The 20,881-nt window shown below is 47.4% G+C and overlaps 2 protein-coding genes across 2 annotated transcripts in view; one reads left to right on the top strand and one right to left on the bottom strand.

Moving 5' to 3' along the window:
- gnav1 (guanine nucleotide binding protein (G protein) alpha v1) overlaps positions 1-3,726 on the top strand; it is a 98,254-nt gene extending 94,528 nt beyond the window's left edge. Inside the window, exon 9 of the mRNA XM_052033271.1 lies at positions 2,736-3,726. Coding sequence (XP_051889231.1) covers positions 2,736-2,926 — 191 coding nt within the window. The 3' untranslated portion in view covers positions 2,927-3,726. The remainder of the gene's footprint in view (positions 1-2,735) is intronic.
- A 4,666-nt stretch (positions 3,727-8,392) lies between these two features.
- Positions 8,393-11,002, bottom strand: npb (neuropeptide B). The gene is made up of 2 exons (XM_052033060.1): positions 10,672-11,002; positions 8,393-8,825 (listed from the first exon to the last, which is right to left on the bottom strand). Exons 1-2 carry the CDS (start codon positions 10,936-10,938, stop codon positions 8,697-8,699), a joined length of 396 nt encoding a protein of 131 aa, XP_051889020.1. The 5' UTR covers positions 10,939-11,002; the 3' UTR covers positions 8,393-8,696.
- Positions 11,003-20,881: the final 9,879 nt, after the last annotated feature.

Genomic DNA, 20,881 nt, shown 5'->3' with positions numbered 1-20,881 from the left:
CAACTGCCTCAGCTCCAGCGACCCCGGTTCGATCCTGACCTCCGGTCTGTCTGTGTGGAGTTTGCACGTTCTCCCTGTGACTGTACGGGGTTCCTCTGGGCCCTCCAGTACCACCCACCCACCCCCCCCACCCCCCCACATCCCAAAGACGTGTAGGCAGTTAACTGGCCAATTGCCCCTAGTGTGTAGGTGAATGGTAGAATCTGGTAGGGGGTAAATTGGTTGATTATTGTCACGTGTACCAAGGTACAGTACTGTTTTGCATGCCACCCATACAGATCATTTTATCACAGCAGTACATTGAGGTAGGGTTAGGGAAAAGCAGTACCAGAATGCAGAAGAAAGTGTTACAGTTACAGAGAGAGTGCAGTGCAGGCACAATAAGGAGCAAGACATTACGAGGTAGATTGTGAGGTCAAGAGTCCATCTTATGGTACAATTGTTGATAAGAACATAGGGAGAATAAACTGAGGCTTGTGTAGGATTAGTTTAAAAGGGTGCTTGATAGTCGGCATGGGCTCTGAGCCGAAGGGCTTCTTTCCATGCTGTACGACTCCATGACTCTATGGCACAGAGAACAGAAGGTTGAAGGGCTAGAAGAGTTTGCTGAAATTGAGGAGCAAGGTCACAGGGGATGGATTAGGAAAGCAATTCCATGTTTCCCTCGCTTCTTTATACCTGAAAACATCCAAAGCCAAAGTAAGGCTGCCTGTGACATTGAGGATTCTGATAACACAGCAGGCTTGCCAGTGAACAATATAAACTAGTGATGATGGATTTTGATAGAAAACTGCCAACAAATTCTTTAATTCTTCTCTTTATCTCCTTGGTGGGCAGACAGCTGTATTGTGCAGAGTCAGTGCAGAGACCTCTGCTGCCCACCACCAATCGCAGCTGTGTTACTGTTTATTAGCCCAGTCTGTGTCATTCACCTTAATGGCCAGCACTTGACAACTGGAGATGGAGTTCTCCTTCAATTGGGAATGTTGCACTTGCATTGATGTAGCACCGACCACAATTTCAGAACATCCCGGTGTATTTTGCAGCCAGTTCTTTCCAAGTGTGGCGGGAAACACACGGTTAACCTCTGCACAACAAGATCCCGCGGTCACCAAGGATTCAATAAACACTTATTGTTTGATTATAAATTTCCCTGGCCCCCCCGTGCGACAGGGCTGCAGGGATTTTTTTTACATACACTTGACGTAAGTTAACAGGGCTTTACGGCCTCAAGGACCATGTGCTTCCCATTAGTGCCATGCTGGGCTGTCAGTGAGGTATCACTGCTTCTGGAGTGGGACTTGAACCCACGGCTTCTGCTTCCTGAGTGCGTTACTTATTGACCTGCAGCCAGTGTGCTGCTGGTTCTCCCAATGGCGAGGCCTGGGTGTGTTTAGATCACACCCAAACCTCATCTATTTTTCTGTGCCAGTTCATAGCCCTCGGTTCCCTGATGTTCAGCTAACGTGTCTACTTTCTGGGAGCTGTTTCTCTGCTTTGGTCCTCAGACCCATGTCGGGTGGGAGGGCAGGTGTTTGCTGCCCCTCAAGGCCTGTGCTCCCCTCACCCTCCAGCTCAGGCCTGGTGGGCAGAGAGTTCCAGAGATCCGCCATCCTCTGCAAGAACTTACTTGGCACCTCAGTTTTAAATGACCTTGTAACTATGTCCCTTTATTCAAGACTCTTCCGCTGGTGGCAACACCCCGACAAACGCCCTGTCTTGTCCTCTTAGGCTCTCGCTCGTTTCAGAGTGACACAGAGCACAAGGAGCGGAGGTTCCCCAGACTTTACGACCTGTAGCCGGTGGGGTCAGTGGCACCGGCAAGGGTGATCATATCGGAGAGGAGGTTCTGCGAATGTTCACGTGGCGGACTCCTGCACCTGAGCATCAGTGGTGGGCCTGGAGGGTCTGCTAAACTCCTTCACCCCCTGAGATGCCAGCCTAGAGCTTCTCAAAGCCCCAGCACTGTCCAGTTAATTACCGAGCTCTGCATAGAAACAGGCCATTCGGCCCAACTGATCCATATCGGTGTTTTATTGCTGTGCACTCGTCTTGCCTCTCCTTCACATCACACGACATATCCATCTTTGCACAATACACCAGCTGCCCCTCATCTCTGGGAGCCTCTTCTCACCCCTCAATAGGAATTATCGGAGAGCTATACAGCACAGAAAACAGGCCCTTCGGCCCAATTCGTCCATGCTGACCAAGTTGCCCAACTGAGCTAGTCTCATTTGCCCACAGCAACACCCAAAACGCTGGAGGAACTCAGCGGATCGGGCAGCACCTATGGAGGGAAATGGACAGTCGGCGTTTCGGGTCGAGACCCTTCATCTGTCTCGACCTGAAATGTCAACGCCTGACCCGCTGAGTTCCTCCAGCACTTTGTGTATTGCTCCAGATTCCAGCATCTGCAGTCTCGTGTTGTCCCCATTTGCCTGCGTTTGGCCTACGTCCCTCAAAACCTTCCCGATCCACGTACCTGTCCAAATGTATTTGTTGTGACCATTCAGTCCATCAATGCCAGGTTGGCTCCTGGTGCTGTCAGATTGCCCTTGTGAAGTGGCCGGGTTTGCGATGAACCTCCCAAGGTTCCTACAAGTCCATCATGCCTGGGATTTGGGGGGGGGGGGGGCAGGTGGGGGAGAGGGAGGGAGTGGGGTGGGGATCAGAGGTCTGAAGCAATTGGCTGCTGGTGATTTGTTTTTTTTCTGTTGCTGCCTCTCACAACCCAGGTGCCGACTGTGATGTGGATTCCGCTGCCCGATACATCGCCAGTCAGTTCCTGTCGCTCAACAGAAGCCCGGCCAAGCTGACCTACCACCACTTCACCACGGCCACCGACACGTCCAACATCCAAGTTGTCTTTCAGGTCGTGATAGACACCATTGTAAAGGAGAACCTGGAAGCTGTCTCCCTGCTTTGATTCACAGACCCGGGAAGGGGGTAGCAAACACCTGCCCACGAGGCCTGTGGTCACCCCACCCCCAACCCCCTGCTCAGGCCTGCTAGACGAGGCAGAAGGTCGAAGGTGAGACCGGTTTCTGAAGTCTCTCAGTTCACCAAATACACTGTGACAGAGCAAGCCGTGGAAGAGAGAAACGCTGAGGCTCTGGCATCTCTCTGCTTCAATCACATCCCCACCCTCCGGGCCAGGGTGAGTGTGAAAGCTATGAAGGATATTTAAACCCTGCATCCACTGTCCAAGGAGGGTTCTGTGGATTCAATCCAGTCCCAGGGAAGTGAATACATTTTTAAATTCCTTACAAGAGCTCTGACTACCTAACCATGTTCCTCCATCGGTATCAATTCCATTCGTCTCAATTCCTAAGGATTGGGGCAGGGATCTGGAGGCAAGGAGGAGGGTCCTTTTGACTTTACAGGTTGAAGTTTCCAATGAAGTTCCATCATATTCAACATGAGGATAAAATGGACCCTTCCACTGGGACTGGCAGTCCACACCTCATGGGAGCTGGGCTTCTCTGATCTGCAGTGTTGTTCTGTACAATCCCAGGCTCAGGTACCCAAGCTGTGAGCTCCTGCCAATCCTGATCGGGACTGCAGTTGCCTCTCCATCCGTGCTTCTGGTTTTTGCAGGCTGTAGATTATTTCCTTTGTAAAAGGAAAGTTTTATTTTGTTTAAACATTTATGGTGAAGCTTTGCATATTGATGTTTTGTTGCCTTATTGCACTGGTTATATATTCGGAATAAAGCACAGTTAAAAGCCCTAACTTGCTGTCCACATTCTGCTGTTTAATAGCCAAAGAACGTTCAAAATACAAATAATTCAAGCATAGGAAAGAATTAAAGTCCAATCAAGTCTTTGCTTTCTGACTATTTTAAAAAGATCTGATTTAAATCATTTGTTTCCAAAAATCTTGTGTTTTCCCCCTTCACTTCCAATTACACATTTTATTTCAGTGCAATTCCTGCTGCCATTATACAAGATCATGGTTAATCCGATTGTAACTTCAACCCTGCATTCCCATCTACGCACAATAACCTTACCCCACCTTGCTTATCAAAAGCCTTGGTCCTAAAAATATTCAGACTCTGCTTCAGAGGAGGAGTTCCGAAGATCTAGGTTCTCCCACAAGAGGAAACATCCTCTCCATCTCCACCCTGTCTATTCCCCTTAAGATCTTTTTGCTTTTCGCATTGCTCTCTCGTTCACCTCCCTCTATGTACACTCCTTCAGATTAGCAGTGGTCAACAAGCATTCATTTCCCCCCTCTCAAATGGCACCAACAGCAAGTGTATCTCCTGGAAAGAGTGGACGTCATCCTACTGCAGACGTTTGTTGTTTTCTCCACCCCTTCCACTCTCTCCGGCTTAAAACCTGCCTGTGTTCTCACAAAGGCAAATCATCACGCTACCTATGCAGGGGGTGTGTGGAGATACTTTTGGAGGTGAGTGTGCAGCAGAGAGATGGACCCCTCCTCCCAAGTCACTAAGCATATTTACCATTACTGTGTATGGTGAAGTGCCATTTCCAAACACAATGACACTGAGACTGGCTGTTTGCTGGGTCCCTGCACCTGTTGTCTACAATACAACAGTGGTTGCACTGTTTAATTGGCTGTCAGCTCTTTGGGGTGCCCTAAAATGGATGCGCAAGGCACTACAGAAATGCATCTTTTCCACCCCACACAACTCTGCTAAGCTGGTGGAACCCAGGCCATAGACAGTACTCCTGGGACAAATCAACCACCTCGTGCAGATTGTGGTACCAGTGAAGGATCCCTGACTCTGCATTAACTGTGAGGCATTGACTTTGCTTCTCTCTCCATTGATGCTGCCTGACCTGTGGAGTTCCCCAATGTTTTCTTTCTTTATTTCTGCTTTCTAACAGTTCCACTTCAGGGATATTCCTGTAGCCCTTCTCTCAATCTGCATGTGTGACCACTGTTGAATTGGAAACAGGGTAAACAATATGAGAAGAGACCCAGCAAAACAGTCAGGTATGTGGACAGCAATCTATGTTTCGTTGATTTTTGGGAAGGCACTTCAACCACACGCAGTAATGGTGAGTGTGATTCATGATTTGGGAGAAGTCCATTTCTCTCCCAAAAAAACACACACCCCTGCATAGGTAGCCTGATGATTTGCCTTTGTGATATTGATTGGCCAGGATGCTGGAAGATAATTCTGCTACAAGACCTTTTACTTCACGGAGGAGAGGCCTCCATTCAATATTCCCTGCAAACCTCAGCACCTCTGATAGGGTGGCACTCTCTTCTGTCCCACACTGGGATGTTTTTGCTCGGGTCTCTAGATTGGGACTTGAACCCAGGATCTTGTGACGTGGATGGGGGTGCTGCTGCAGTGTACCACCAAATCTCAGCCAGAGGCAGAAGCTTCAGAAGCTTGGAACCCAGGAGGATGGCATCTCTGAATCCTCACTGCTTTGACCGCTGATAGGACAAGGCAAACAGTTTGAGGAAGAAAATGGCACAAGACGAAAATGCCAGAGTGAAAATGGCTAACACGAAGTGGGCATAATTTTAAGGTGATTGGAGGAAGGTGTAAGGGGGATGTCAGAGGGAGGTTTTCTTTTTACACAGAGAGCAGTGCGTGCATGGAACGCACTGCCAGCAGAGGTCGTGGGGGCAGATGCACTAGGATGATTTAAGAGACTCTTGGATAGCCACATGAATGATAGAGAAATGGGGGGCTATGTGGGAGGGAAGGGATAGATAGATCTTAGAGCAGAGTAAAATGTCAGCACAACATTGTGGGCTGAAGGGCCTGTGCTGTGCTGTAATGTTCTATGTTCTATGGGATAGGTAAGGAAAGCTCTTGTGTATGTGTTCGTTGCTTCCATTCTGGGCTTTCCCATCCAGCTCCTGCCTCCCCCTCATCCCCCCCCCCCCCCCACCGTCCCCCAGTCCCACTCTCTGTAACCTCCACAATCTGCATCCCGATTCTCACCACGTCTTCATCACTCACTGCATTGTCACTGGCTCCATGACCAGCAATGGCTCCATTTTAAAACTGCTGATCCATGTTCTTCAACCTCTCTGTGGTCTTGCACTCTTCCATCCAATAACCCTCTGAGTTATCTACCCTGGTCAGTTGATCATCCTTCAGTGGCATCTGTGCCTTTTAACCACTATGGTCCTGATCTCTGGCATTCTCTCCCTGAGCCTCCCCACCTCATTCTTTTCCCTTTTGGACCCTGCCTTGTTTTGACCAAGGGGTATGAGCACTGGGCATCCAGCCAGAAGGTCACGTCACCCCACCCCCCATGTGTTCATCAAACGCTTTGTTCATACCCAGTTCTTAATGTCTGTTTGTTCAAGGTGCATCTCCAAAAGCAGCAAAATGTAAATGCTGGTCCCCACCCCAATCTATTTTGTACCTCCTATACAGGTTTAAAAGAGACTTAGACAGGTAAATTGGTTCATTATTGTCAGGTACTGAGGTACAGTGAAGAACTTTGTTTTGCATGCCATTCATACAGATCATTTCCTCACATCAGTACGTTGAGGTAGTACAAGGGAAAATCAATAACAGAATGCAGAATAAAGTGTAGTTCCTAAAGTCTTAGAATTTAGATTTAGAAAGTAAAATGATTATAATAGAAGTAATGGCTAGATCTGCAGAGAGCAGCTTGTAATGAGTCGCCACTCTCTGGATGAGCATGGATGAGTTGGGCCGAAGGGCCTGTTTCCATGCTGAATAGCTCTTTGACTCCAAGGTTCTACACTTTTTGTGTGAAGTTCTTTGGAAACAACTTGGGATGCTTTACCACACTTGGGGTGTTTTATAAATGCAAGTAGTTGTGGAGTCTGAGCAGGCAGATAGTGTCTGTGAGAGATGGTACCAAGTCTGGGTGCTGATCACACCAAAACTCAAAACAAATCACAGAATTCTCCCCTACTTTTTAAGGGGGAAATATCATGAAACATGAATTTTTTTTAAGAGATTGACTGGCAATGGTCTTTTTAAAAGTTTGGAATCTTGTGCTATGTTGTGAGATGTGGGAAATTTGGGCAATGGGATGTTGACTTGCGGCCTTAATGTCAGTTGCCTTGGCTTTGATAGAAACACCCATCTTTACTATTTTATGAGATGGTTCCAGGCAATTCTGGTTAAGTTGCTTTGGTCTGTACTGTTGATTAAAAGATGCACAGTTTGACACTTTATTTAATTGGTTGGTTTTGAGAGAGAATTGACAATGGACAACATGGATCGGGTGTGTGTAGCTTGAATCAATGTTTGGTGTAGAAGGAAATGTTGATCATCTCACGCACACTAGTCAGTCCACAAGGACTGCTGCAGTTTGAGCTCTTCCATTAACATTCAATTTCAACCTTCAAGTCTTATCTCCAGAAGTACCATCGCTGCCATGGCCCCCCACTGTAGGGGAGAAACCAAACACATTGGGTAACCGCTTTGTGTAGTCCCTGTGTTCAGTCCACAGGCTTCCTCTTGCAACTCCCAATTCCACCAAGGCCAAGGTAAGCTGGAGGAACAGCACCTCAATTTTCATCTGAGCACTTTGCAGCCTTCCAGACTCGATGGTATTCTACAACTTCAGGCAACTCGTTTTCTCTGTCTCAGACCTGGTCCGTTCTTCTCTGGGTCCTCCATTACCAATATTGGTTCAGATTCTCTCTCTCTCTCTCTCTCTCTCTCTCTCGTCATGTAGGACATTTCCTACAGCTCTGCATTTCACAGCTTTTATATCCCTTTGTGTTCGACCCCATCTCTCTCACAGCCCCAGCAAACCAGCTGACTTCATCTACAGATTATTCTGACGGCAACCCTGGCCTCGGCCTGTCGGAGGTATTTCCCTTGCCCCATTCAGTGCTCCCAACTCCTGCAGCTTAAAACAAATGTTATTTTTCTCAGTACCGAAGGTCTTCAACTTTAAACGTTAACTCGCTTGTCTCTTCACGGACGCTGCCTGACCTGCTGAGTGTTTCCTGCACTGTTTGTTTTATTTTTAATCCCGGCTTCTCTTCCTTGAATTGTTTGCTTTTCCATTCCTTTCCGTTCATCCCCAGAGCCAGAGAACTCACTGTTAGCTCTGTAGGTAAAAGATTGCGGACTCTTTAGGATTATATATGTGTCTTTTTCCTAAACCCTGAATTTGACACAAACCTCGCTCTCTTTCTCTCACCAACACACACACACACACACACACACATTTGCACAATCAACCCCACAGAAAGAGCATCAACGATCTCTGTGCGAGTATTCACGCCCTGTCTACAAATGCTGGGTGCAGAGACTGCCTCTGCGCCCATGGTACTGGTGTCACTGAGGATGTCCAGTCGTTCTTGAACTCAGTTTTCTCTCAAGTTTATTTGTTTCATCGTGAACTATTTGCCTGTCACAGATCGATAAATTGGAACAGTATTTGTGGGAGGCTTCAAACAGGAGTGGAGTCACGTGTTTTAAGGCTGAAATTTAATAATTTGTTCCATGACAGACATTATTACCAATGCACGGTTCATTTATACAATGATACACACCGTGATGTGTTTATATATAGACAATCAAAAAAATCCAGGAACCGCTTAGTCACAAATAAGTTATTTTTTTAAACATACAGTAAAGTGTAACTGGACGTCGAGCTGGCAATGATGGCGATGTCTGGGTTGCTTGTCTGAATCTTCTGAAATGAATTATAGTAAAAACGTTCGGCGCCCGGAGGGGTTGGGGCGGTCGGTGTCTCTGAGGTGGACTAGGCATTCCCGCACTCCTGACTGTCCAGTGAGAGGAAAACGTCCGCCTTGCACTGAAAGGTGTTGAATCCGTCTGGGAGTAGCTCGCAGGTCTGCAGACTGGGAGAGATGTCTTTCACACACACAGCCTGCAACAAGACACAGAGAACAGACTCAGCCTGGCCGTTACTGAAAGGACAAACTGCATAGTCAGTGTGCAAGAGGGGTTGAATACTGAAAATCAGACAATGCTAGAAACACTCAGCAGGTCAGGCAGCGTCTGTGGGGGGAGAGAGAGCGAGGCAGTTAACGTTCCGGATCGGTCAGCCTTTATCAGAAACGGAGTCCCTGGGAGGAATTAAGTGTGGGTTAAACCTGTGAGTTTGGATACACAAGCGACCCGCTGAATTCCTCCGGCAGGATATTCGTTTAACAACTTGTCCCGTCTTTTCATCGGACACTTTGATCATTTCAAGGGTCCATAGTTCGAGGGGTTGTGTCCAATTTATTAACTGCGCCGTGTGGCGGTCTACAAACTTGCTCGAAGTTGCCGAGTATCCGAATCCCCTCGCCCCCTTGCAGGGTATCTGGGACCGTTTCACCCCCAGGAGGATATGTGGGACCCTTCGCCACACTGCCTCTCACCCTTCCCCCCCCCTCCAGTTTCCTCGCCCCCCCAAACCAATCTTCTGCGCCTCTGCCTTAACCCCCATCCACTCCCCTCCATTCCTCCCTACCCCCGGGTCGCTCCGGCCCTCGCACCCCAAAACTTTACACTGCTGGAAGGGGGGGAGGGGGAGAGGGCTTAAAGGCTGGGTTTAAATTGCGGGGCGGAATGAATATGTTTCGAGTTCGATACAAGCCCAGTAAGGTTGGCAGCCACTCTAAATACAAAATGCTTCCAGTTACTTAATGCAAGTGCCCTAAAACTATTCCCAACACTCACGTTAACAGGTCCACCGGCTTTTAAGATTAATTTTGGTATCACTGCTCTGAGTCCGACAGTGCGTCCTTTGCCAGTGAGAGGCACTCGCGCAAAGCCCGCTGAGAGGTCAGAAAAGCAGAAGATAGTTCCCGAGGTTTCGTATAGAGCTTCAGTTAAAATACTGAGTTTATTGAAAGTGTCTCCAACAGTCCAAAGATGCTTCTTAATCTTAGGATAAAATATCTTTAAAGTTAATGAAGATATAAAGAGGTGAATTTCTGAGATTTCCATCTCTCTCCCTCTAATCGTTGTGTGGGGGGGTGTGTTGGGGGGATGTGGGGTGGGAGGGAGATATGTGTGTGGGGAGTGTGTGGGGAGGGGGTGTGGGGAGTGTGTGGGGGGGTGTGGGGTGGGAGGGAGATATGGGTGTGGGGTGGGAGGGAGATATGTGTGTGGAGTGTATGTGTGTGTGTGGGGGGGGTCCTATCTCACAGTTTGCCCCCCTCATGTGCGTGCGGTGCTGTCTCCACCTGCCAGGCCCCTCAATCCCCTCCTCCCCTCCGCCCCTCACTCCCCTCCGCTGGCCTTCACTCTACCCCTTTCCCTGTCGAGCTGTTTGCCCGGTTCCCCATCCCGCTCCTTCCTCCTGCCTCACTCGCTCGCTCGCTCTGCCGTGATCTCTCTCCCCCTCCCTCCTTCTCTTCCCCCCATCCCACGTTCTCTGACCCGCGATCCTCAGGTTCCCGTCGATCCGATGAAGGGCCGTCAGCCTGAGCCGTTTCTCACTCCGCACTTGCCGCCTAATTGCGGAACACTTGCGGCATTTGTTGTTTTGTACATCCTCTTCCTCTCTCGCTTTCTCCTCTGCCTCTCCTCTCAGCGACCTCTCCTCACCCCTCTCCCCGTCTCATCATCTCACTCTACCTCTCCCCACTCAGCCCTCTCATTCCCTCTCTCCGTCTCATCCTCTCCACCTCTCCTCTCCCAACTCATTCTCTCCCACTGCCCGACCACCTCTCCCCCGACCTACGCTCTCCGTCTCCCTCTCTCTCCCCCTGCCCGTTGCTCACCATGTTTTTGACGAACACCGTCTCTCTGCCTTGAGCTGCGTGCTCCGCCCCCACACTGTTCTCCGCCGACTCCGCCGCTTCGCTCGCCTCCGATCTGCGGACATGAGGCGAGCGGCGGATTCCGGACAGGAGTCCGGAGGCTCTTCCTACCGAGTAGTAGCTGGGTCCCGTCGTCTGCTTGTACCACGCCTCTCCGGGGCTGGGCACCAGACTGGAGAGAAGCACGCACAGGAGGGTCATTTTCAGGGATGTCTCGAGTGCAGGCATGTTGTGTCTGAGTCTGCCCCTTGTCCGCCCGCTGCAAGGCAAGAGCTCAGAACTGCAAACTTTAGTGCCAACCCCTTTAAATAGTCGCGATTGCTCCCGTTATCTATGCCTCCGTCACACGCACGCACCTTTTCATGTGGGTAAGTCACACCTCCCTGTAAATTGTGGGCGACGGCAACTCATCTTGAATCATCCAGGGAGCGGGAGCCTTGCTCAGCGGGCGATTCGCGGCCCCCGGCCCTGTCCTGGATGTCTGAGCATCCATTTCCCACATTAATCCCTGACACCTGGACATATTTATTGGCCGTTCCCCAATTTCAGGTAACCCACGCCCGGGTCCACCGGGGTCTCCCTCGCTATGTTCACCTTTTTCCACACATCTTACCACCCCCCCCCCCCTCAGTTCCATCTGCTCATCACCCACTCACCCACCCTCCTGGGTCTCCTCCCCAGGTTCACCCTTCCTATCCCCCTCTGCCACTGCACCACCTACCCAACATGTGACCTTGCACCTTACTGCACTGCACTTTCTCTGTAGCTGTGACACTTTACTCTGTACTGTTATTGTTTTTACCTGGACTACCTCAATGCACTCTGTACCAACTCAAGGCGGAGTACAAGGTTAATGGCAGGATTCTGGGCAGTGTGGAGGAGCAGAGGGATCTGGGGGTTCATATCCACAGATCACTGAAAGTTGCCTCACAGGTGGATGGGGTAGTTAAGAAAGCTTATGGGGTGTTAGCTTCCATAAGTCGTGGGATCGAGTTTAAGAGCCGCGAGGTAATGATGCAGCTCTACAAAACTCTGGTTAGACCACACTTAGAGTACTGTGTCCAGTTCTGGTTGCCTCATTATAGGAAGGATGTGGAGGCATTGGAAAGGGTGCAGAGGAGATTTACCAGGATCCTGCCTGGTTTAGAGAGTATGCATTATGAGGAGAGACTAAGGGAGCTAGGGCTTTACTCTTTGGAGAGAAGGAGGATGAGTGGAGACATGATAGAGGTGTACAAAATATTAAGAGGAATAGATAGAGTGGACAGCCAGCGCCTCTTTCCCAGGGCACCAATGCTCAATACAAGAGGGCATGGCATTAAAGTAAAGGGTGGGAAGTTCAAGGGAGATATCAGAGGGAGGTTTTTTACCCAGAGAGTGGTTGGGGCATGGGATGTGCTGCCTGGGGTGGTGGTGGAGGCAGGTACATTGGTCAAATTCAAGAGATTGCTGGATACGCATATGGAGGAATTTAAAATAGAGGGATATGTGGGGGGAAGGGGTTAGATAGTCTTAGGCGAGGTTTTAAAGGTCGGCACAACATTGCGGGCTGAAGGGCCTGTATTGTGCTGTACTGTTCTATGATTCTGTGATTCAATGTAACTGCACTGTGTAATGAATTGACCTGTACGATCGGTATGCGAGACAAATTTTTCACTGTACCTCGGTACATGTGACAATAATAAACCAATACCAATACCTTATCTGGTTCCACCTCACTTTCTAGCCTCTGTTTCAATCTTCCCCTTCCCGTCCACCCACCTTAACTCCATCTGCCTACCCAACACCCACCAGCCTCTGTTTACATCTCCCCACCCCCTTCCCCCACCTGGGTCCATCTGCCCATCATTCCCCTACCCCACCTGGTTCCACCTATCACCTACCAGCCCCTGTCTCGCCCCTCCCTCTGTTCTACATACTGGCCATCTCCCCTCTACACTCTCAGTCCTGATGCAGGGTCTCGACCTGAAATGTCGACCCTCCCTCTGCCTCCACAGATGCCGCTCGACCCACTGAGTTCCTCCAACAGTTTGTTTTTTTTGCTCCAGATTCCAGCATCTGTAGTCTGTGTCCCGCATTTACTGGGCATCTCTACTCACCCTTCTTGAACGGTGGTGGTCCATGTGGCGAAGATGCCCCTGCTGTGCTATTGGAATCAGGAATTCTTAGGACCCAATGATGATGAGATAAGATATCTTTATTAGTCACATGTACATCGAAACACACAGTGAAATGCATCTTTTGCGTAGAGTGTTCTGGGGGCAGCCCGCAAGTGTCGCCATATTTCCAGCGCCAGCATGGCATGTCCACAACTTCCTAACCCGTACGTCTTTGGAATGTGGGAGGAAACCCACGCAGACACAGGGAGAACATACAAACTCCTTACAGACGGCGGCCGGAATTGAACCCGGGTCGCTGGTGCTGTAATAGCGTTACGCTAACCGCTACACTACCGTGCCTGCCTAAGTCCAAGTCAAGCAGACTCTGTTCCCATACACTGTTGGCCAATGGAAACCCTACCCCTGCCTTTGGGGGCGGGGGGGGCGGGGGGGTTAAAGCTGTTTGGTGAATGGTCCAAGGAGTGAGAGGCAGTCCCACGGGAGAACGGAGGTGGTAGCTGATGGGCAGTCCTGCAGCAACTGCTTCTGTGTTTTAGATGGTGTGGGCTGGGAAACTGGTCCGGAAACACTGGACTGATTGACTTTAGAGCTAGAACAAAGTTTCAGCAGTTGAGTGGACTGTAAACACAATGCAGAAGGCTATTCGGCCCTTTATGCTGGTGCTAGCTTCTTAAGAGAAAATGCTCCAAACCTAAACCTTTTACCCCATTGGCAGCACAGTGGCGCAGTGGTAGAGCTGCTGCCTCACAGCTCCAGCGACCCGGGTTCGATCCTGACTTCCGGCGCTGTCAGTGTGGAGTTTACACGTGTTCTCTGTGACTGTGTGAGTTTTCCCCAGGTGCTCAGGTTTCCTCCCACATCCCAAAGACGTGCAGGTAGGTAGGTAATTGGATGCTGTAAGTTGGTGAGAGGTAGAATCTGAGTTGAGTTTAGAGGAATGTAAGGAGTATAAATGGGTGCTTGAAAGTCGACACAAATAACTTTATGACCCTATGGCTATGAAGAAGAACATTGTAGTTGCTGAATTCCGGGAGGGGTAAATGGAATTCAGGGGCAAATCACCATTGAAATGTAGGTGATGATTTTTGCCTTGGTGGATTTAGTACATAGAGCACTACAGCACAGTACAGGCCCTTCGGCCCACGATGTTGTGCCGACATTTTATCCCGCTCTAAGATCTATCTAACCCTTCCCTCCCACATAGCCCTCCATTTTTCTATCATTCATGTGCCTATCTAAGAGTTTCTTTAATATCCCTGATGTATCTGCCTCCACCACCACTGCCAGCAGTGCGTTCCACAAACCCACCACGCTTTGTGTAAAAAAACTTACCTCTGACTTCCCCCTTATATCTTCAATCACATTAAAATTATGCCCCCTCATGTTAGCCATTTTCACCCTGGGAAAAAGTCTCTGACTGTCCACTCAGTCTATGCCTCTTAAAGGTGATAAATCCCTAGGGCGTAACGAGGTGTGTCCCAGGCTTGCTGTGAGAGGCAAGGGAGGAGATTGTTGGGGCCACTGGCTACAGGTGAGGTGCCAGATGACTGGACGACAGCAAATGTGGTCCCTTTATTCAAGAAGGGCAGCAGGGATAAGCCAAGTGACTGTAGGCCAGTTGGTCTAACATCAGTGGTTGGGAAAGTCTTGGAGAAGGTCCTGAGGGGCTGGATTAATGTGCACAGAGAGAGGTAGGGATTAATCAATGATAGCGTGGTTTTGTTATCGGGACATTCAGTCTAACTAATGCAAATTTTTCAAGGGGTGACTAAGTGTGTTGACCAACACTATCGCCTTCGTGTAATCTACAGGGACTTCAGTAAGACCTTTGACGAGGTCCTATGTGGGAGATTGGCCCAAAGGGAAGAAGCCATGGGATCCAGGGCAAATTAGTTCCAAAACTGGATTGGTGATGGGAAGCAGAGGACGATGGGGGAGTATTTTTTTGTGTGATTGGAAGCATTTGGCCAGTGGTGTGCTGCAGGGTTTGGTGCTGGGACCCTTGCTGTTTGTTATATGTGTAACAATTTTACTATGACTATAGGACGTGTGACTAATAACCTTGCAGGGGCACAAACACTGTTGTTGTTGTTGTTAGTGCAGAGGGTAGTCTTCAGCTGCAGTTAATATTGATCAGTTGGTAAAATGAACAGAATAATAACCAATGGAATCTAATCCTGAAAAACAAGAGGACCACCAAGGTTAGGATGCACACCATGAATGGTAGGATCCCAGGAAATACAGAGGAACAGAGGGACCTGCTGAAGGCAGTAGCACAGGTAGAAAAGATATGGAGAGGGTATTTGAGATACTTGCCTTCCTTCGTCAGTAATAGAATATAAGGGCAGTTAGTTATGGTACAACTATATAAAACAGTTAGGCCACGGCTGGAGTACTGTGTGTGTTTCTGGTCACCAAACTATAGGAAGGAAGTTATTGAATCGGAGAAGGTTCAGAGGAGATTCACTAGTATGTTGCCTGGGATGGAGCATTTCTGATGCTGGATAGGCTGGGATTGTTTTCCTTGGACAGACAAGGCAGAGGGAGGGCCTATTTGAGGTATAGAAAATTATGAGGCCATAGATAGGATAGACAGTGAGAAAACTTTCCTCTGAGGAGAGAGATGTCTATGAGCAGAGGTTTAAGGTAAGGGCTAGTAGATTTAAAGGGGATTTGAAAAAGAACTTTTTCTGAAATTTTCCCATGCCTCAGGCTTAGTTCAGGTCGGCTGGGGTAGATTGGTAAACCCCGTTAAAGGGCAAGACAGTGGACAAACAATGGCAAATATTTAAAGAGATAATACATGATTTACTCTGATTGTACAATTCTTTAAGGCAAAAATACAACAGGGAAAGTGGTCAGACACAGGAGAAAATAAAAACAGCATTCATCTGTGTTGTGGAGAGATGCAAGAGATTCTGCAGATGCTGGAATCTGGAGCGATACACAAAAAGTGCTGGAGGAACTCAGCAGGTCAGGCAGCATCCGTGGAGGGAAATAAACAGTCGATGTTTCAGGCCAAGACCCTTCATCAGAACTGGAAATGAAGAGGGCAGAAGCCAGAATACGAAGGTGGGGGGAGGGGGAGGAGCACACGCAGGCAGGGGAGAGGTGAGTCCAGGTGATGGACAAGTCCAGGTGAGAGGGGGATGGTAGGTGGGTGGGGGACGGGGTGAAGATGTAATAAGCTGAGAGGTGATGGGTAGAAAAGGCAAAGGGCTGAAGGAGGAGGAATCCGGTAGGAGAGGGCAGTGGACCATGGAATAAAGGATGGGGGAGGGGAGGAGAGGAGATGGGCAGGTCATCAAGGTGGGGGAAGGGAGCCACAGGAGTAAGGGAAATGGGGGGGGTGGGGTGGGGAAGAGAAAGAAGGCGCGGGGTTACTGGAAGTTAGAGAAACCGATGTTGAGGCCATCAGGTTGGAGACTCCCAAGGCGGAATATGAGGTGTTGTTCCTCCAACCCGCGTCTGGATCTAAGGAAAAGGCTTATCAATTTGCTGGGAGACAAGCAGTAAGCTGAGGGTTGGGAATGTTTCAAAATTCAGCAAAGGATGACCAAGGACAATAAAGAAAGTGGAATATGGGAATCAACCAGCAAGAAACACAAAAACAGAGAAGTTTTACAGGTGTATAGAGAGGAAGACTAGCAAGGGCAAATGTGAGATCAAGGCAAAAGAATTTAGGAAGAGGAATAAGGAAATGGCGGAGAAATTAATACTCTTTTCTCTTACTTTCAAGAAGGAAGGCACACTCCTCCCAGCTCACTGGAGAAGCAAGGGTCCAGTGCAGCAAAGAAATACTACTAGCGAAGTAATGAGCAGGAAAACATCAGTCCCAAAGATCCAATGATCTACATCTCAGGGTTTTGAAGAGGTGATTATTAGAGATAGTGGATGCTTTGGTCATCATTTATTCTGAAGTAGTTACTGCAGATTGGATGGTAGCAAGTGTGACCCCACTATTTAAGAAAAGAGGGAAGGAGAGTGCAGAGAATTGCTGACCTGTTGGCCCATCCTCAATAGTTGGGAAAATACTAGAATCTATAATAAAAGGTTTAGAAAATAATAATATAATTGATCAGAGTTGACATGGGTTTAGGAAAGGGGAATCATGTTTGACTAACATATTTCGAGTTCTTTGAGGATGTATCCAGGAGAGTAGATGAGGGGGAACTACTGTATTTGGATTTGCAGAAAGCTTTCGATAAGGTCCCACACAGAAGTCTGGCAAAATTCAGACAACGTGGAATTGGGAATAGTATACTAGCATGGACTGAGAGTTGGGTAACAGCTAGGAGGAATAAACAAGTCCTCCTCAGGTCGGTGGGCTGTGTCCAGTGGGGTACCACAGGGATCGCTTGCTGGGGCCCCAACTATTCAACGATTTAGCTGAGGGCACCAAATGCAACATTTCCAAGTTCTAAGCAGGATTGTGAGTGGTGACGAGGATGTAAAGAGGCTTCAAGGAGAGATGGACAAACTAATTGAGTGGGCAACAACATGGTAGATGGAGTACAAAGTGGGAAATGTGAGGTTATCCACTTCAGTAGAAAAAATGCTGCAATGGTGACTGATAGGGAAATGTTGATGTTCACTGGGACTTGGGTGCCCTTTTACACAAGCTAATAGGAAGGTGTAAAAGGCAGTTAGAAAGGTAAATGAGGTGTTGAACTTTATTGTTAGAGGATTTTAGTATAAAAGTATATCACGGCAATTATATTGGGCCTTAGTGAGAACAATATGCAAATTTCCTTTGCTAAAACAGGATGTAATTTCTATAGAGGGAGTGCAGATTCAACAAACTGGTTCCCGAGGTGGTGCGAGACATTGAATAGGTTAGACCTCTTTTCGGTAGAGTTGACGTGAATGGGAGGTGACCTTGTTGAAAACAAGGAGGTTGGCTTACCTGGTTGGGGAGCCTAGAACTAGGGTTCACAGTCTCAAAGTAAGCAGTAACCATTCAGCAATAAGACAAAGAGAAATGTCTTCATGCAGAGAATGGCAAAAACTTTGGAATTCCCCAGCGACATGGGCCATGGAGGTTCAGTCATTGAGTTCATTCAAAGTTGAGATGAACAGATTTCTGGATATTAAGGGAGATGAGGAGAGTGCAGGAAGATGTTGCTGGGGGAGGAGATTGACCACGATCTTGACACAAGGGGCCAAATGACCCACTCCCACTCCTCATTTTTACACTCTCACGTCCCCGATCAATAGTGGTGTGTGTGCAAGCTCGCAAGTCTTTCTGCTTTTCTGCCAACGCCTCCAAGTTGGGTCACATATGGAAAAATTTGTCGTCCTCTGGCTATGCTTCCCGTTCTTTTGAGACTGTTTCATGACAGTTGTTCTGAGTTTTGAGCTCCAATTCACAGCAACCTGGATGTAAACCTGTGTTGCATGGCAACTGACCTCAGCTCTGACACTGGTAAAATCAATTATGGATTGTGTATTGCTGAATAAAGTGCAATGCAATCCAATTTCTCGACACACATGGAACAGCTGTGCAACATCTTCACCTGAGCTCTCTGTTACTTCAAAAAGCAAATCAGTCATCTTAACTGGGATCAATTTCCCTTTAGCATTTGTCTCAAAAATCCAATTTTTGTTTCATTTTAGGTTCTATTTCCTTTATCACCCTTGCTTATGGGAATATGCTTAGTTTGTAGCTGCCTTCATGATCTGCCATTGCTTATTTGCTTTCCAACTTGTTTCCAGTTTTCCTCTCCTAGATCCTTCTTCAGATCACTCAAGTTGGCTTTTCTCCCCCCAGGTGGATATTTTTTAACCTTTGGTTTGACTTTGTCCCTTACTACGCTAAACCCAATTATATTATGATCACTGTTACCCAGATGTTCCCCCCACACTTCTGAAACACACCCTACATTCTCCATCATTCCCCTCTTTGTGTGGGGATGCATTACCTTTCTGCTCTTTACTCTGTTTCCCCCCAGACATCATTGGTCCTTCACATATTATTCAGAAGTTTGCGTATTTTTATGCCCCTCGTCTTTGCTATTTTGGCGTCTCAAGTAAATTTACAGCAAATTATATAATCCCTTCATTCTAATCAGATTCAGTCTTTGAAGTCTCTATCTTCTCTAGGTAGAACTGCATTAATATCTTAGATCAGGATATTCCCTGCCCTGTTTTCCTGTTTTTATCCCCCTTCGCTAATGCTCCTGAATACACTCTGCATAAAAACATGGTGCTGGGCGAGGGATAATGCAGGGTTGCAAAACAGATATGGATCAGCAGAATCTGTCAACAAGGGACAGAGAATACACGTGTGCCAGGAATTTGTGGCAGAGCAGGGAAAGTGGTACACAGACCAAATTGAAGGCACTTTATCTGAATGCACAGAGCATTTGTAACAAGTGAATTATAACGCACACTGAAATAAGTAGGTATGATCTAATAGTCATAATGGAGGTGTGATGTCAAAATGACCAAGTTTAGGGTACACATATTCCAGGGTAACTAACTTCGAGAAGAGCGAAACGGGAAAGAAGATGGGGGTCACCCTGATATTAATGAGGAGAATAAGGACATTGGAGGGGAAGAACTGTGCTTCGGCAAAGCAAGAGGTAGAACTAATTTGGGTGAAGCTAAGAAACAGCAAGGGGTTGCAAATATTTGGTGATACTTGTACAAAGGCTCCCAAACAGGAGTAGTAATGTAGAGCACAGATCTAGAAATTAGAGGGATATGTAACAAGGGTTATAAAAATCATCATGGAGGACTTTGGTTTGCCTAATCTATATGTAGAGCAAATTAGCAGTGATTGTGGGGATGATGGATTCATGGAGTGTAGAAGGAATTTCTTTTTATCAGTACTTTAAGAAACCATCGCAGGAACAGACTTTTGTTTTACATCTAGTAGCGTGTGATGAAAAAGGGATAATTGATGATCTGCTAGTGATGGTAACACAATGTAACGTCAAGACTGAAAGTGAATTAGTTCAATCTGAAACCAGGCTCTTGATCTCAATAAAGCAAACTAATAAGGAATAATGCATGGGTTCGCTATGGTGGACTAGGAAACTGCACTGAAAGATCTGAAAGTAAATGAACAATGACTAACATTCAAAGAATTAATACGTGGTTTACAAATCTTTCATATCCCTTCAAGGCAAAAAGAAATACAGCAGGAATAGTGGTCCAACCATGGCTAATAAGAGAAATTGAAGTTAGAATTAGATCAGAGGAAAAGATTTAAACTTTTACAGAATAAAAAAGCAGTAAGGCTGATGATGGAATTATTTAGCAAAGGAGAAATAAGTCATTGCTAAGGAAGGAAAAAGTGAATATGAGAGCTGTCTGGTCAGAGACATAAAAACAGATTGTAAAAGTTTCTGTAGATACATAAAAAGGAAAAGATTAACTAAACTTAATGCGGGGAATAAGGAAATGGCAGAGAAATTAAATACGTTGTGTCCTTCATGGAAGAAGGCACAGTAGTGTAGCGATTAGTGTGACGCTGTCACAGCGCCAGCGACCCAGGTTCAATTCCCGCCACTGCCTGTAAGGAGTTTGTACGTTCTCCCCATGTGTCTGCGTGGGTTTCCTCCGGGTGCTCCGGTTTCCTCCCACATTCCAAAGACGTACAGGTTAGGAAATTGTGGGCATGTTATGTTGGCGCCGGAAGCGTGGCGACACTTGCGGGCTGCCCCCGGAACACTCTACGCAAAAGATGCATTTCACTGTGTGTTTCGATGTACATGTGACTAATAAAGATATCTTAAGAGATTTGATGTGGCTGACAAGTTCAAAATTATCATTGGTTAAATAAAAATGGTATTGGAGAAATTACTGAGAGAAAAAAGGACCTGCTGACCTGCAGCTTAGTGTTTTGAAAGAGCTGATTATGGAGATTAGCTGTCAGCTTCTAAGTTCCATAGATTCAACAGTTCCCACGGATTCGAGAGCAGCACGTGTAACCCTACTACTTAAGAAAGGAAGGAGAGATTTGCAGACCAGTTGCCCTGACATAAGTATTAAGGAAAATGCCGGAATCTGCTAGTGAGGATGTGGTAAGAGGACAGTGAGAAAAT

The sequence above is a fragment of the Pristis pectinata genome, chromosome 18, assembly GCF_009764475.1.
Source record: "Pristis pectinata isolate sPriPec2 chromosome 18, sPriPec2.1.pri, whole genome shotgun sequence".
Taxonomy (NCBI): domain Eukaryota; kingdom Metazoa; phylum Chordata; class Chondrichthyes; order Rhinopristiformes; family Pristidae; genus Pristis; species Pristis pectinata.
Note: the sequence above shows the minus strand (reverse complement) of the source record. Positions and strands in the feature narration are given on the sequence as shown.